We start from the raw sequence: 16747 nt of genomic DNA on the forward strand, positions 1-16747 counted from the left end.
CGTCGTTGTAAATAAGAATTTGTTCTTAACTGACTTGCCTAGTTAAATAAAGGTAAAATAAATGTTAAAAATGTGATTCATATGAATTTATTTTAAACGATTCACTTTGCCCTTGTAGTATTTGGGATTCGGTTCAAGCGTGGTGAATCGGATCCTGTGAATCAAAGTAATCATTTGTAAATCGCAAACAGTAATTTTAGGAAAAATGATGACGTATAGCCTTCCTTTTGGATCATGTGCTTGACTTACCAGCACCTCAAATGTTCTAATGCTTGAGCTCTTGTTTATCTTTATAGAATATTAGTTCAATAGTATTGTAGGTATGCTGCACCTAAATGGTAACAGTCCAAGTCGAGCATTCAATATGTGGCTACAAAACTTAACATCAATGTAGTTCCTTAGAGGTGGACCCTGACAAGGACTCAAACTGTGGTCCCTGTGAGTGTCAATTCCAAAACCATCATACAAAAAGGCAAAAATGTCTTGGTACGGTTATGTATTAAGGTTGTTTAGTGTTTTTACAAGGGGTTGAAATTTTATTTTACATGTTCATATTTCTATTTGCTCGCTCACCTCACTTTTCAAAAAATGTATTCCTTTTAAACAGTAAGTCAACTTTGTATGACCTAAAGATCACATATCTTCGTAAAAAAATACAAAGAATGATGACATGCAGAAATGGCAGTTGCTATGTATACATTTTTATTTTGAATGTTTGGCTTTCACAAGACCGGTCAGTTACAGGTTCATTTGTCAGTAGTCAAAATGGAATATACACGCACATCACTAAACATGTCACTGATGTTGAACATTTTGATAACGTATTCGAATATTAATGTTTAAGGTCCCCTATTTACAAAATACATTGCTAACTTGTTTTGATGGTACTTTTTTCTTAAATTCCAGCTATTTGAACTCGCTGATTGAAATTAGCGTAATAACTTTTTACTGTGTTACATCTGGTGCGAAACAGTAAGCATATCCAAACAGAACTAGATATAAACATTATAAATCATTGGGCAAGAACAATGTTACTGGAAAGGACTTCACTCTGACCATGTTGAGTAAGATGGATCACTTCAAAATGTATCCTTTCATAAGTTTATCAATTGGATTCCATGAGCAGCGTTATACACTTTCCTCAACACAAACCATTTAAGAGCCAGAAATAACCCAGAATATCTAATAAAGTACCTATATCAAACGTGTTCATTCGGTTGTTCTTCTGACTTCTTATCCACATTTCCATCTACATCATCATCCACATTGTCTCCGCGAGGAACATGTTGCCATCTTTGTTTGATTTCTTGGACATGTGTGTTGACTTCCTTTGGAGTAAGTTAGGGGCTGTTTTTTAAAATTTGCCTTCATTACTCATAATTTAGGGTGTTGGGAGTTAGGAATGAAGGGAAGGGATAGTGTAGAATTGAAGAGTCTTATGACATTACAAAGCCTTCTGTTGTGCCTTCTGTTCCTACTGCTCAACTTCAACATGAATCCAAGTGAAGGGATGAGGGGAAAAAATACAATCTGTGAGGAAGAAAGTTAAATTTTTTTAGGCAAAAAAATAACATGAAAGAATAAGATGCTGAATTCCAAATTTAACCTACCCTTGAGGCACTTTAAATCTGAAAAGATTGGATGGGTGTATCCATCATGGTGAAAATTTCACCTAGTCTGAGGCAAGTCTATTATCTGATTTGTCCAAATCTAGTAGAAGTGTCTATGTACAGGCTAGGCGTCGATTTGGAATTCAAGAACCAACGCAATAACTACTGTACCTCTTTGTGTATCTGCTTAGAACAGACCGCAAGATTTTAGGTTCTCTTTGATAATGATGTCTGTCACGGCTCCGAAAACAATCTCAACGTTCTTTGTATCCGTTGCGCAGGTCAAGTGGGAATAGATTTCTTTGACACCCTTCTTCATGTTCAGCTCCTCAAACTGCTTCTTGATGTAGTCACTGGCATCATCATATGTGTTGGGGCCTAGTGGTAGAGAAACCGGGCAGCTTATGAAGTGGTTCTCATTTGTTTAAAATTGTAGGTGATGAAATTGACAGTACCTATTCTGTTTAGTATCTTGCCGCTACGTCATATTGCAGAAGAAGAGACAGAACATTTCCATCATTCCTGCTCGTGGGAAATACTATGTAATAGTACTAATATGTACTATGCTGTTTTTACTTGTGGTTACTCTTACCATCGTAGTCTGGGAAGCAGATGCTGAGGTGGACCTTTTTGATCTTCTCTTCAAAAAGATCCTTCTTGTTGAGGAAGAGCACAATGGAGGTGGTGGCAAAGAACCTGTGGTTGCAGATACTGTTGAACAAGTGGAGAGACTCATGCATACGGTTCTGTGGAGAAGCGGATGAAAGTTAGGTTAAGTGCCAACAATCTCTGTTTCACAATCCTCCCTCAGTCTGGATTAGTATAATAACTACTCTAAACCAAGATATGATCTTGCTTCCTATTTTGGGCCTTTGACTATCACACAAACACAACTCTACATGTCTTCTGTGCTTGAACTGGGGTGGTGGTACTGTGAAGCAATCATATTGTTTAGTCATCTGAGCTATGTCCTTAGGGACTTTAACATGTGATGGGATAGTAGAGTTCTGTAACCTTGTGACTGAATAATCCATTGTTTACTTCAAAGTCAGACTATAGAAAATACTCTTCAGTTAGAATCAGAAATCATGATGCTCTTTCAATCTTACCAAATGGATCACAGCATAAAAAAGAGAACTGGAAGTAAACAGTACAAAAGTACAACATTTCTACATAAAGGGCCACAACTGTTACAAACTAATGGACCTTTCAGAGGTCAACTGTAGAACCAAACCCACCACTTCATCGTCCTCTACGAGCACCATGTCATAAGCACTGAGGGCTCCGCAGAAGATGATGCAGGTTACACCCTCGAAACAATGGATCCACTTCTTTCTCTCCGACCGCTGGCCGCCCACATCAAACATCCTGTCAGAAGAGAGGTTAAAGAAGTGAGATGTTAACATCTGACTGTACAGACCTAACCGATGATTGTGCAAAATCAAACCCAAGATCAAAGGGAATTAACACGCTACAAGGATGTATGGGAGATCCACTATTGGCCGCTTGTGGTCTCCCATGCTTGGCAAACATTCCCTCACCTGAAATGCAGCTCTTTGCAGGAGAACTGCTCCTCGATGATACCGGTTGTCTTGACTCGAGAACGCAGCACGTCCTGCTCATTGGGCAGGTAATCAGACTTTGTGATTCTGTCCAATTCTCCAAGGTAGCTGTTTAGCGAGATTTCAGTTTAGCATACATCCACACCCCCACACCCACATAATCACTCTCACACGTACCAGCAAAGATATGACTGTCATAACAGACTATAACAGTTGCTGTGACACTCACTATCCAGCAGAGTCATTGAGCTGATACTCGGCTGCTCTCTCGAAGGAGGCCTGGACACCACTGTCACTCCACAGCCTCTTGATGACATCAGCCAGCTCAGGGGGCATGGAGCCCTCTTCAATGGAGTCTGACAGGTTGGACAGCTTCTGCCCGTCTTCCTGCACCATGAAGTCAAATGGTGAGTTTTACCGCTACTGAAACTTCAATTTCCTTCCATTCTAAAGTAGCTAATTAGCTAAGCTAACAATGTATTGTTGTTCTTTATATTTGAATAACGTGCAATTACCGAAACTTCTGCTGGTGTGTCAATGTCTATCAGTGTGTGTCATTGTCTGTTTGGAGGATCAGAAGGGGTTTTAAAGATGCAGAGTGGGACTCACAGATCCTTTTGGTGATCCAAAGTCAATGGACAGCATCTCCATGCCTCTGATGATGGCCAGAGCAGACTGCAGGATGTTACCATAGATGATCGCCCTGAACTCCAATTGTTCTTCTTTGGTATAACCACCTTGATGGAGAATTCTACCCAACATAAGAGGAAGAAAACAGTTGGGTTGTAATTACAGTTTCAAATACAACTGACATTATGCACTCCCCTACCTATTTATTCGGACAGTGAAGATAACCTTTCATTTGGCTCTACTCCAGCATTTTGGATTTGATATCAAATGTTTTATATAAGGTGACAGTACAGAATGTCACTTTTTAATTGAGAGTATTTAAATACATGTATGTTTCATACATTTGGTTTACAGTATAGAAATGAAAGCATGTTATGTATCTAGCCCTCCCATTTGATGGTATTTGGACAAATTCACTTATATTGACTACATGAAACTTGTGACTTTACAAACTTGTTGGATACATTTGCAGTTTGTTTTGGTTGTGTTTTGGATTGTTGTGCCCAAAAGCAATGAATGGTAAATGTATTGTGTTATTTTGGAGTCACTTTTATTGTAAATAAGAATATAATATGTTTCTAAACATTTCTACATTAATGTAGATGCTACCATGATTACGCACAATCATGAATGATGAGTGAAAAAGAAGCATAAATATTATACCCCACCAAAAATATGAACCTCCCCTGTTATTGGTAATGGCGAGAGGTATGTTTTGGGGGCATGATCTTTGTGCATCTGTAACTCTGACACACAGCCAAAACAAACTGCAAATGCACATTTGTAGTCACAAGCTTAATGTAGTCATTGCATGCTAGGAATATGGGACCAAATGCTAAGCTTTTGACTGAATGCAATACACTATAAGTGAATTTGTCCAAATACACTACATGACCAAAGCTGGTCAAACATCTCATTCCAAAATCATGGGCATTAATATGGAGTTGGTCCCCATCCCTTTGCTGCTATAACAGCCTCCACTCTTCTGGGAAGGTTTTTCTACTAGACGTTGGAACATTTCTGCGGGGACTTACTTCCTTTCAGCCACAAGAGCATTAGTGAGGTCAGGCACTGATATGGGGGGGATTAGGCCTGGCTTCCAGTCGTTGTTCTAATTCATCTCAAAGGTGTCCAATGAGGTTGAGGTCAGGGCTCTGTGCAGGCCAGTCAAGTTTTTCCACACCGATCTTGACAAACTATTTCTGTATGGACCTCGCTTTGTGCACAGGGGCATTGTCATGCTGAAAGTCTAAGGGGCCTACCCCAAACCATGAAAAACAGCCTCAGACCATTATTCCTCCTCCACCTAACTTTACAGTTGGCACTATGCATTCGGGCAGGTAGCGGTCTCCTGGCATCTGCCAAACCAAGATCTGTTTGTCGGACTGCAAGATGGTGACGCGGGATTCATCACTCCAGAGAACGCGTTTCCACTGCTCCAGAGTCCAATGGCGGTGAGCTTTACACCACTCCAGCCGACGCTTAGCATTGCGCATTGTGATCTTTGGCTTGTATCCGCCTGCTCGGCCATGGAAACCCATTTCATTAAGCTCCCGACGAACAGTTCTTGTGCTAACGTTGTGTCGAGAGGCAGTTTGGAACTCTGTACTGAGTGTTGCAGATGATTTTTACACGCTTCAGCACTCTGCGGTCCCGTTCTGTGAGCTTCTGTGGCCTACCACTTCACTTCACTTCCACTTCCCGTTGTTGCTCCTAGACGTTTCCACTTCACAATAACAGCACTTACAGTTGACCGTGGCAGCTCTAGCAGGGCATACATTTGACGAACTGACTTGTTGGAAAGGTGGCATCCTATGACGGTGCCGTGTTGAAAGTAACTGAGCTCTTCAGTAAGGCCATTCTACTTCCAATGTTTTCTATGGAGATTGCATGACTGTGTGCTTGATTTTATACACCTGTCAGCAACAGGTGTGGCTGAAATAGTCAAATTCAGTCATTTGAAGGGGTGTCCACATACTTTTGTGTATATATAGTGTACTTATGACACCTTCAAATGTGGGGACTCGATACATAAAGTGCATTCATTTCTAAACAGGTATGAAAATACCCTAAAATAAAAGGTGAAATCCTGTACTGTCGCCTCATATGTTCAAAATGCTGGAGTATAGAGCCAAATTAAATGTTTATCTTCACTGTCCAAATAAATACATACCAACAATCACTAGTGGCAAGAACTGGTACTTATCATGTTGCAGCAAGTGTTTTGTTCTGTAAGGGTACATGTCAATTGTAGCCACCACAATCTATTCTATTATGGTTAATTCTGTTGTGATTATGAGCTATTAACTTAGTCCATCTTGTTGAACACCCAGTTTACACCTTTTAGAGTGAGTTACAGTATTTAGAGTTACAGTATTTGGACAAGGTTGCCTGCATGTGAGTGAGGAGGAATGAGAGATGCAATGCGTTTGTTTTGTTATACTCACTTCATCTGCTTAACAATTGTGCTCTTCCCAGACTCACCAGCACCTGGTAAAACAAATTAAGAAGTAGATATGTTACAAGGGCTTTCCCATGTACAAACACATCATCATCATTCACCCTGTAGTTGGTTAAAGGGAACCCAAGGGCCGAAACATAGCATGAGCAAAGAGATGTATAATGATGGCACATAGTGAAAGAGGAACCTCAGCAGTTGCCCATCCCTTCCACTGCCACAGATCCAGTGCTTTTAGACACACGACATGACAAGCATTCAGTGGTGTTGCAAAAGTGACAGTTACAGTTCTTTCACATCCGTTCTATCATGATCTTCTGTTTTGTGTTTAGCTTTGTTTTTGCATGTTGTTGTTGCATTTGTACCATTGCATATCCTATAGGATATTTCCCATTACACACTACACTAACAGCTTGGCCCATTTCTCTGCATGAACTGTAACAACACACTTAGTGGGGGGGAATAGGAATAGAGTAAACAAGTTCTGGGCCATAGGGCAGACTTAGATGAGCAGTGAATTTTAATGTAATAATACCAGTAAGCTAATTTCACTCTGGGTTTATATCAAACAAGATTGTCACCACGAGCTGATTTGTTGTTCCACACGCCACCTCAAGGGGGCCATCTAAGATTCCTGACTATTTTGAATTGGGCGTATGAAAGGGTTTATGGCTAATGTGATTGACATCTGTCCCAATGGTTTAGCAGAGGCCAGTGACCTTATTAGCTCAGGGCTAAATGGAGAGATTTGAGAGGCCTTGGGTAAGAAGGCCTGGGGTTGAAAAGCCTCTCAGAGGATTGTCCGATAAGCGAAGACGTCACTGCTCTGTCTTCTTGACCTCATGTCAGTTATCACAACTGTTTAATTTCTGCAGGATGGTTGGTTTACCTCTACACTCTGTTGCTGCTTCTTCTCTTACTCATGTGTAGGTAAAGGTTTAAGGTATTAACCAGAAGACTACCAGTAGGCAAAATTATGTTGAAAATACGTATTTTCCAGACGTTGAAGTTTGGTACATTTTAGGTTCTGAACAAAGGATAGGCAACTTTGATGGGGGTGGGGGCCTCCAGGAAAACTCATCATGAGGAGCCGCAGTGGCTCGCGGGTCTGTGTACCCGCATTCATACCCACACATGCAGTCAGAGCCAGCCCTATAGCCTTTTGGGGGCACTAAGTGGAATTTTGTTGACCTCTCCACCTTGTGAGCAAAACATTTTAGTGGACCCCCTCTTGACAGTGTAGAGACAAAATTTAGTTAATTTCCTGCAATTCTACACATTTTGCCATGGGGCATTGAACATGTTGCAATTTTAAAGCAAGTTTGCTGCAATTCTACACATTTTGCCATGGGGCATTGAACATGTTGCAATTTTAAAGCAAGTTTGCTGCAATTCTACACATTTTGCCATGGGGCGGAGATGTATTTTTGCAGTTTTACAGCATTTATTTTGCAATTATACACGTTGCCATAGGGTGGAGAGACATTTTTCCAGTTTTTTATATTATATCTGAGTGAAAGTGACTAACAAAATCAATGAGGCCCCGCCGGTCGGTAATTCGACCATGATTACTACGTTTAGATAGCCGGCTAGACTAACTAGATAGCCGGCTAGACTCAAATGTTTAGCTAACTGAGTGACTGTCAGTGACTGACATAACAATAGGAAAACTCTGATGCACAACCAAATTTCGAAATTGCACCTGTATTCTACTATTAGGGCGGCAGGTAGCCTAGCGGTTAGAGAGTTGGGACAGTAACAGAAAGGTCGCTGGTTTGAATACGAGAGGTGAAAAATCTGTCTATGTGCCTTTGAGCAAGGCTCCAGGGGTGCCGTACTACTATGGCTGACCCTGTAAAACAACGCATTTTACTGCACCTATCCAATGTATGTGACAATAAAACAGCTGGTTGCCCATCCTTTAAATAAAAGGTGAAAATATGTTTTTTCCAGATGTTGAAATGGTGGTTAATTTTCGGTTCTGAATGAAAGTTGAAAAGTTTGGACACACCTACTCATTCCAGGGTTTTTCTTTATTTGTACTATTTTCTACATTGTAGAATAATAGTGAAGACATCAAAACTATGAATTAACACATATGGAATATGGAAGCCACCCTTTGCCTTGATGACAGCTTTGCACACTCTTGGCATTCTCTCAACCAGCTTCATGAGGTAGTCACTTGGAATGCATTTCAATTAACAGGTGTGCCTTGTTGAAATTTAATTTGTGGAATTTCTTTCTTTCTTATTGCATTTGAGCCAATCAGTTGTGTTGTGCCAATGTAGGGGTGGTATACAGAATATAGCCCTATTTGGTAAAAGACCAAGTCCATATTATGGCAAGAACAGCTCAAAAAATCAAAGAGAAACGACAGACCATCATTACTTTAAAACTTGAAGTTCAGTCAATCCGGAAAATGTCAGAAACTTTGAAAGTTTCTTCAAGTGCAGTCGCAAAAACCATAAAGTGCTATGATGAAACTGGATCTCATGAGGACCACCACAGGAAAGGAAGACCCAGAGTTACCTCTGCTGCAGAAGATAAGTTCATTAGAGTTACCAGCCTCAGAAATTGCAGACCAAATAAATTTTTCACAGAGTTCAAGTAACAGACACATCTCAACATGAACTGTTCAGAGGAGACTGTGTGAATCAGGCCTTCATGGTCGAATTGCTGCAATGAAACCACTACTAAAGGACAATGGACATTAAACCGGTGGAAATCTGTCCTTTTGGTCTGATGAGTCCAAATTTGTGATTTTTGGTTCCAACCGCCGTGTCTTTGTGAGACGCAGAGTAGGTGAACGGATGATCTCCGCATGTGTGGTTCCCACCGTGAAGCATTGAGGAGGAGGTGTGATGGTGTGGAGGTGCTTTTCTGGTGACACTGTCTGTGATTTATTTAGAATTCAAGGCACATTTAACCACCATGGCTCCCACAGCATTCTGCTGCGATACGCCATGCCATCTGGTTTACACTTACTGGGACTATCATTTATTTTTCAACAGGACAATGACCCAACACATTCCTCCAGGCTGTGTAAGGACTATTTGACCAAGAAGGAGAGTGATGGAGTGCTGCATCAGATGACCTGGCCTCCACAATCACCCAACCTCAACCCAATTGACATGGTTTGGTATAAGTTGGACCACAGAGTGAAGGAACAAGTGCTCAGCATATGTGGGAACTCCTTCAAGACTGTTGGAAAGCATTCCTCATGAAGCTGGTTGAGAGAATGCCAATAGTGTGCAAAGCTGTCATCAAGGCAAAGGGTGGCTACTTTGAAGAATCTAAAATCTAAAATATATTTGGATTTAACACTTTTTTGGTTACTACATGATTCTGTATGTGTTATTTCATAGTTTTGATGTCTTCACTATTATTTACAATGTAGGAAATAGTAAAAAATAAATGTATAGCCCTTGAATGAGTAGATGTGTCCAAATCATTGACTGGTACTGTATTTTCCGGACTTTGAAAATACATATTTTCTGGATGTTGAAATCAGGTTCATGTTTGGTTCTGAATGAAAGTTGAAAATACATAATTTACAGATGTGAAATTACGTATTTTTTGGTAATTGATTCTTTGGACAAATTTCCACTGCACAATGAAGTGAGCATTATATCACAATAACTTTTTTTAAATCCATAAAGGAAAGAGGAGCCAACTGAAGATCAAAAGCTTTAAAACTGGCAACGAAGATGTTCAAAGTTAGTCTGGCTAAGACCTTACTCTCAAAGTCCTCCTGACTTCAGAGTCTTGAATGGCTCTTTTGATGTTGTCAGCACAATGTGTCGATAATGAAAGGTGTCTGTGCTTTTACTGATTGGCTCTCCTTTGTCTTTCTCACAAACACCCACTTGCTCAGTCACACACAGCCCCTGAGCTCCACCCCCTTCTATTACAACAGTTGGATTTTCAACAAAAAAAACACTTGAGAGAACCAATTAAACCCGTCACAGATTTTCTGAACAAATATTGCATTACCAAAAGTTAATGTGTGTCACAACTCTTCCTGCGCTGTGAGTGACATGGGTCAAGTCAGCCAGGCTAGTTCAAAGTAGTCCAACCTACAGAATTATCCAACAGACCACTTCAACTACAATAACATTCTCAGCAACAGTTACAGATCTTTTTTGTTGTCGCTATGATTGTGATATGTTGTTGTTTATCTACCCTGGTTGAATGCACTCTGCATAAGAGCGTCTGCTGAATGGCCAAAATGTAAATGTAAAAACAAACACTTGCTGACCTTGCTGGGTATTATTCTAATAAACTCTGCACCCAAACAAATACAAATGTGAAATCTGAACAGATAGATGTTTAGGTCATGTTTCAGAAGTTTGAACAACCCAGTACAGCAAAGTTCAGTACAGTAGCGTACAGTATGGTACAGGACAGTAGTTTTATTCAGTAGAGTACGGTAGAATAGGGCACAGTGCAGTACAGTTTAATTCAGTAGAGTATATTAGAGTAGAGTGCATTATACTGTACCTTGCTGTTCTGTACTGAACTTTACTGTACTTCACTCTACTGTGCACCTACTGTACTGTACTTTTATTTTCTGTTCTGTAATGTACTGTGCTCTGCTGTGCTATATTGTACTGTACACTATACTTAGATGTTATGTATTGTACTGTAATGTACTGTGCTCTACTGTACTGTGTTGTCCAAACTTGTGAAACTTGGTTAAGATTCGGTCCAGTCCGACATTGAAATCAAGGCTGTCCGGACCACGCAAGTAAAAGACCGCCAGTCCGGACAGGACCAAAACAAGATATCCAAAAGACGTAGTGTCGGTCCGTGCTTAGTGGGCTGTCTCTGCAACACGTCTCCACTAATCCATGCTTTATTTGTGCCAAATGGCTGTAAGCAATTGCCTCTCTGATTTCATAGTTGTTTTGATGGTCTCTTGAGGTTCCATGTTTCCCAAAAAGCCAAATAGATTTTCATCCTGTAAAAAACTTCACCACCAATTTCGTTTAAAAACTGCTTTAGATAAACAGAGACCTAGTTTAAACTCATACCTAACTCTTGAATCCCTACCTCCCGATGAAAGAAAAGACTATAATGGGCTGACAGAAATAAACTGTTGGCCTAATAATAGTGTAAATACTAATCTGTCATTGATACCTGAAGCATCTCTCAACTTCAGCTTAGAACCAGAAGATGGCACCGTGTATCAGATAAAGTGGCACACCCATGGAGCTACAGAAAATGTCCTTCTGCCAAGGCAATGTTCAATTGCTTTCTTTTTAAGCAAGAGTTGAGTAGTCACTGTTCTTGCACCCAAGACACACATCATACACTAAGCTCTGACAGCAAATGTTGTTGAATATGACAAAAGTAATAGAGATGTTTCACATACATGTCATTCAAAATACAGAACAACTTTGTGTTTAGTAATTGTTACTCCATAGTTCTGCCAGAGAGTTGGCTGTGTTGCATCTGTGTTGTGTTCTGCAGGAGCAACAGGAGACATGAGGATTGATGGCATTAAATTGCTATTTTACGTCTACAGAGCCTCAACTCACAATGTTATGGTTGCAGTACTGCCAACTTTATGTAATACATGTACCACTAGCCACTTTAAACTATGCCACTTTATGTTTACATACCCTACAGTACTCATCTCATATGTATATACCGTACTCTATACCATCTACTGCATCTTGCCTATGCCGTTCTGTACCACCACTCATTCATATATCTTTATGTACATATTCTTTATCCCTTTACACTTGTGTGTGTATAAGGTAGTAGTTGTGGAATTGTAGGTTAGATTACTTGTTGGTTATTACTGCATTGTCGGAACTAGAAGCACAAGCATTTCGCTACACTCGCATTAACATCTGCTAACCATGTGTATGTGACTAATAAAATTTGATTTGATTTGATTTGATTTGAACTGTATTGTGGGTCAGCCATTTCACAGGACTTCACTTTTGCAATGTGTCAATATTTGACCAATTGCTTCAGCTGCCACTGTATCTCATTGGTTTAGTTTAAAATGTGGACCATGGCCCCTATTTACTGTTAGTGAGGGGTGTAGACAGGGGTTATGGTGTACAGGATGTAACATCTGCATCTTTGATCTGTTGTAAACTCAGGTGGATGTTCTGGCTCCATTATTGTAAATGCATGATCTATGGCCCAGATAGTAATTGGCTCCTGTAATTTATCCTAATGAGCTTTTGTTGCTGCTTGCTCTGGTTACTCTGATGGTTGACCCAACTGAGTTTCTCTGGTAGTCCTCTGTTGACTCTATAGTCTGCAACCTTTTAGTGGCTTGGTACTTGTTGTATTTGGCTCCTCAGAATTACAGTATTGATCTATTTGGCCCTTGTCAATTAGCTTGGCCCTTACTTTTTGTCTCTGTGACGTTACTAATTAGCATTTGATGATGCATTTTGCAAGGTGGGGCCATGTTGTAACCCAGTGCTAGAGAAATGATTACAGGGAGTCTAAGTGGCAGGAAAGAAAGCATAATTGGGTTACCATGATCCTATGAGAAAAGCTTACTAAATCCTGCCCCTGAACTCTCACAAAGCTATTTATAACCAGGGCTCATGACACGTATCTACGGCTCATTGTTTTACATACTGTATTGAAAAAATGCATCTGATATGTCAACATTCATAACCTTGGCCACTTATACAGAAATATATAAATATATAAGCCTGTTTTCATAACCTATGAAGACAACATAGGGCTCTTCCAATCCTTTCAGAACCAAACATTAACACTAATCTGATTCCCTGCTAGGTAGTGCTCCACATTTTACACTTTTAAGACCTTTCTCAGAATCAAAATGTATTTTGATGTCCCTAATATAGAAATAGACTTACAACTTCTCTTCTAGTAGCCTAGTTATGAATCAACACGTTCCATTTCAGGGGAACTTACTCAGCTATTAACTTTATTGCTACTGAGAAACATTAAATTATCCCATACACCCAGTAACGACTGTCATACAGATAATGTCAGTATGAGAGAACTTGTTGTTTCAGTCAATAGAAATGGTATTGCCTTTTACTATGGTGTTTTTTTACACCTCTGACCTCACAAGCCCTACGATTTCTCATCTCAGTCTTGAGGTAACGTAACAGCAGCAGTCACTCTTGGGCTTATCTGATTTAATGTAAGCTACTTTCAGCTTGACATGTTTATCTGTTTGCATCCAGACTGTGTTATAGTGACATGGTCACGTTGAATGTGCAAATATAGTAAATGTGCAAAGACAGAACACCAATACAGTATATAACAGATTATGAACTACTTTAATAACTTTTACTGTTAAGCTCTTTTCATATATACCTGAGACTTAGATACAATATCAGGATCAACACTAGAGTCCTGATTGAATAGTCCTAATAGGTTAAGCCCGTTTTTGAATGTACCATTTCAGCATTGGCAAGTTTCCACAAGTCTGGAAGTGTTACACAAATGGAAAAGCATATTACATTTATCCAAATTCTGATCATTTCAGAGGTGTTTCCACAAGAGCCTCTATTTAGCTACTGAAAATGTTCCAGAATGACCTTGAGAAAAGAGCTCCATCAATCAAGTGACCATATCAAAGTATTAAAGAATTCACAACAACTATGTCAACTTCACCAGTGAATATTCACAACTTTTGTCATTAGTGTAACCAATGTAAATCTTATATTATGCTTATGCTCATAAAGGTTTGCTATGGATGATGCTTAAGCTCATACAGGTTGGTATGGCTGCCTCATCGCAAAACCTCAAATGTTTACATGATGTAAACTTAAAGTATTTGTAACTTTTATTGTTGTGAAATTTCCAATACAATGCCCCCCAACTTTGACCAAAAAAAAAGCGGTGTGACTATTTCTCCAAGAACAGGGCACATACTGTAGTTGCATACTTTCTCATCTCCAACCAATATCTTTTTTCCCGTTTTTTTAAGAAGATTATGCTCATCCTAAGCGTTTGCATCAGACACTGTTCAGGTTTATATGCTAACAGACCATAAGCCAGTTGAGGGTCCCATTCTACTTTTCTGCACTTTCAGAAGAAGCCCCACAAGCACAACAGCTCCTTACCAAGCAGCAGAAGCTTGACTGTCTTGGCTTCTTTGTCCGCATCCTCCGCCAGCTGCTTTTCCAGCTCCTTGGACTTTGCGGCTAATGCCTTGTCTTCGACACTTCCTCCGGCTCCCATTTTTTACTTTTTTTTATCACTCTTTCAAGCCAAGATCCTGTGTGGTACGGAAATGCGGCCGGCCGCTCCCGGCGTCTGAGGGGTGCACTGGGAGACAGGGACAGAGGGAGGCAGAGGCAGAGGTGGGGGCTGGGAACAGGGGATCCTGGCCTCAGTCCGTGGTTGGTGACTGGAGGAAGAGGACACCGGAGATGTATACTGACACACAGTCAGACAATCACTGCTTGGGGACTAAGGGAAGCTGTACTCTCTGGTGTTAGCCCTCCCTAATTCCCCTACGCTAAACCTGACATCTTGCCGCCAGGTTTGGGATTGGGTAGGGCTTTTTCTGGCGTTCCCATGGGAACCGTTAGATCCAATTAGGATGAAGCAGAGGGCAAAAGTGAAGGTTAAAAATGGCAAACTCCATTGGATTTAGAAAGGGATGGGTGGATTAGAAATAGAGAACATATGGATGTTCCAAGTTGACTTCCTCTTGCACAATTTAGCTCGCCCAGCTTCTGTCAAGTATGACTCAAAAATAGATGGTGTCATGTGTTCTTTTTGTTCTATGGCCAGTGACAATTGGCATGCAAATCTGAGCCATGAAAATACATTATTTGTCACTTTGGGATTTGACTGTGAAGGCCATGTGATCATAAGGCATTTCTACAATGTAAGACCTTAGCTTTGTGACTATGCTGGTGAAGGATGGAGAGTTTAACAGGCATCAGGTCTCGTTTCCTGGCACGGGCTGAGTGATCCATTGAGGATAGAAGGCATTAAACAACAGTGTTGCTTTTCTGGTCAAGCTCTACCACTTACAATAAATCATACGTCACTGGCCTTTTACACTCAGATGAGGAGAGAGACAATGTGAACAGAGGGAGATTTCACTGATCTCAGAAAACTGTGTCATGGGTCAGCACAGAGATTTACTGTACTCAGCAGTGTGCCTTCTGTGCACAGTGCCTTCTGTGCTTGCATGTGCCTAATTGAAAGATCTGTTCTTTATAGATATATTTTGTCAGCAATTTTCATCTCCAAGAACTTTGTATGTCTGCGACAAAACAAAAGGGCCATGAACAGTTAGCTACTGTTTGACCGGGCTTGGTTGTAACAGAGTAACAAAGGTCATTCTAATGTAAAAATGCTTCATACACCTGATATAGCGTTGCATCCTTTATGTGAACAAACTCAAATGGAGTGGCACTGTAGTTGTGGTTAACCAACTAGGTAGGTGGCACTAACAGTGCTGAATGAAGACAAAAAGCCAGACATTGGCCCTTCCAGATACTATGAGATTGCCCAAAGTGCAGTGAAAGAGAAAAAAAGAAAGAGAGATTGGTCTCATGGCTAGAACCGGGTTGCTAATTAGGGCATCCTCCAATTCCGTTGTCCCTTTCTAATTCTGACCCTTCGATCTTTGACTATATGCTACCTACTTTATCATGGGATTGGCCTGGTGTAGCTGATCTGTTGACAAGATTATCCAGAGGCCCCTGTTAAATCTTGGGCCACAGCTTAGGCCAGCAGATGGCCACTTACTGTGAGAGGGGCGCTGGTTGAGAGGTGCTGGGGTGTGCAGTGCTGGTGGTACAGTAGCAGGGAACAAGTGTAATGATACTAGTCCACCCCTCTTTCAGAATAGCTCTTCCCTCTCTGCTCACCTGAGTGACTAGTCGGCCAGTCAGACCCTTGAAAGTAAGTAGGAAGTAAGAGGGTGATTGGATAAATGCACATCCAACTGTCCCCAGGACACTGTTCAGTATGAACTACTTGAGTTAATCTGAGAGTGACTGAGGTGGACACTCTAGACAAGTTTTAAATATGTTCATTCACATCTCATCCAACTCTTTAACCAAAAAAACTAAAAAAGTGTGTCACTATGTGCAGGCTACAACATATATAGACTATAAATAGACAATATTTTGTGTGTGTCTTTCTGCCCTACTTGTCTGAGTGGGAGAAATGCCTGGGAAAGTATTACAGAGCCTTTAAGTGAGTGAGGAAGAGTGGATGAATAAACTTTCTTACTATTCTAGCCTCAGGATTCTGGCCTCATTCTGTGCAATATGAATTACTGTTCATCTGAGGTGGATTGAGGTGCAGCGATGTCATCTATTGGCAGCTTTATATCTGGCACACCTGACTCGTGGTTGTGTATTCTACACCACTATGATTTTTTTTTTCTTCTCTTAAGTTTTTCTTGTCCTTTTTTTTAACCCGTTGTCTCCCCAATTTCCGGGTATCCAATTGGTAGTTACAGTCTTTTCTCATTGCTGCAACTCCCGTACGGACTCGGGAGAGGCGAA

At 40.6% G+C, this 16747-nt stretch overlaps 1 protein-coding gene across 3 annotated transcripts; it reads right to left on the bottom strand.

Annotated features, from left to right (window-relative positions):
* Positions 1–679: 679 nt before the first annotated feature.
* LOC139559565 (guanine nucleotide-binding protein G(t) subunit alpha-2-like) lies at positions 680–14652 on the bottom strand. Of its 3 annotated transcripts, none has more exons than XM_071375669.1 (9): positions 14336–14652; positions 6250–6292; positions 3782–3923; positions 3402–3559; positions 3152–3280; positions 2849–2978; positions 2203–2356; positions 1782–1988; positions 680–1530 (listed from the first exon to the last, which is right to left on the bottom strand). In XM_071375669.1, the coding sequence occupies exons 1-8, from the start codon at positions 14451–14453 to the stop codon at positions 1798–1800; spliced, it is 1065 nt and encodes a 354-aa protein (XP_071231770.1). In that variant the 5' UTR covers positions 14454–14652; the 3' UTR covers positions 680–1530; positions 1782–1797. The 3 variants fall into 3 exon arrangements, with proteins under 3 accessions (XP_071231770.1, XP_071231777.1, XP_071231784.1); XM_071375676.1 differs by lacking the exon at positions 14336–14652 and adding an exon at positions 11400–11462; XM_071375683.1 differs by lacking the exon at positions 14336–14652 and adding an exon at positions 11294–11405.
* Between the last annotated feature and the right edge of the window lie 2095 nt (positions 14653–16747).

This window comes from Salvelinus alpinus, chromosome 2, assembly GCF_045679555.1.
Source record: "Salvelinus alpinus chromosome 2, SLU_Salpinus.1, whole genome shotgun sequence".
NCBI lineage: Eukaryota > Metazoa > Chordata > Actinopteri > Salmoniformes > Salmonidae > Salvelinus > Salvelinus alpinus.

What these genes read in the sequence shown, in the direction of transcription:
- LOC139559565 (XM_071375669.1), bottom strand. Translation starts at nt 14,453, where the DNA reads ATGGGAGCCGGAGGAAGTGTCGAAGACAAGGCATTAGCCGCAAAGTCC. An exon ending in ACAATTGTTAAGCAGATGAA is followed by an intron (nt 3,924 to 6,249) that starts GTGAGTATAACA and finishes TATGTTGGGTAG; the next exon opens with AATTCTCCATCAAGGTGGTT. An exon ending in TGCAAAGAGCTGCATTTCAG is followed by an intron (nt 2,979 to 3,151) that starts GTGAGGGAATGT and finishes CTCTTCTGACAG; the next exon opens with GATGTTTGATGTGGGCGGCC.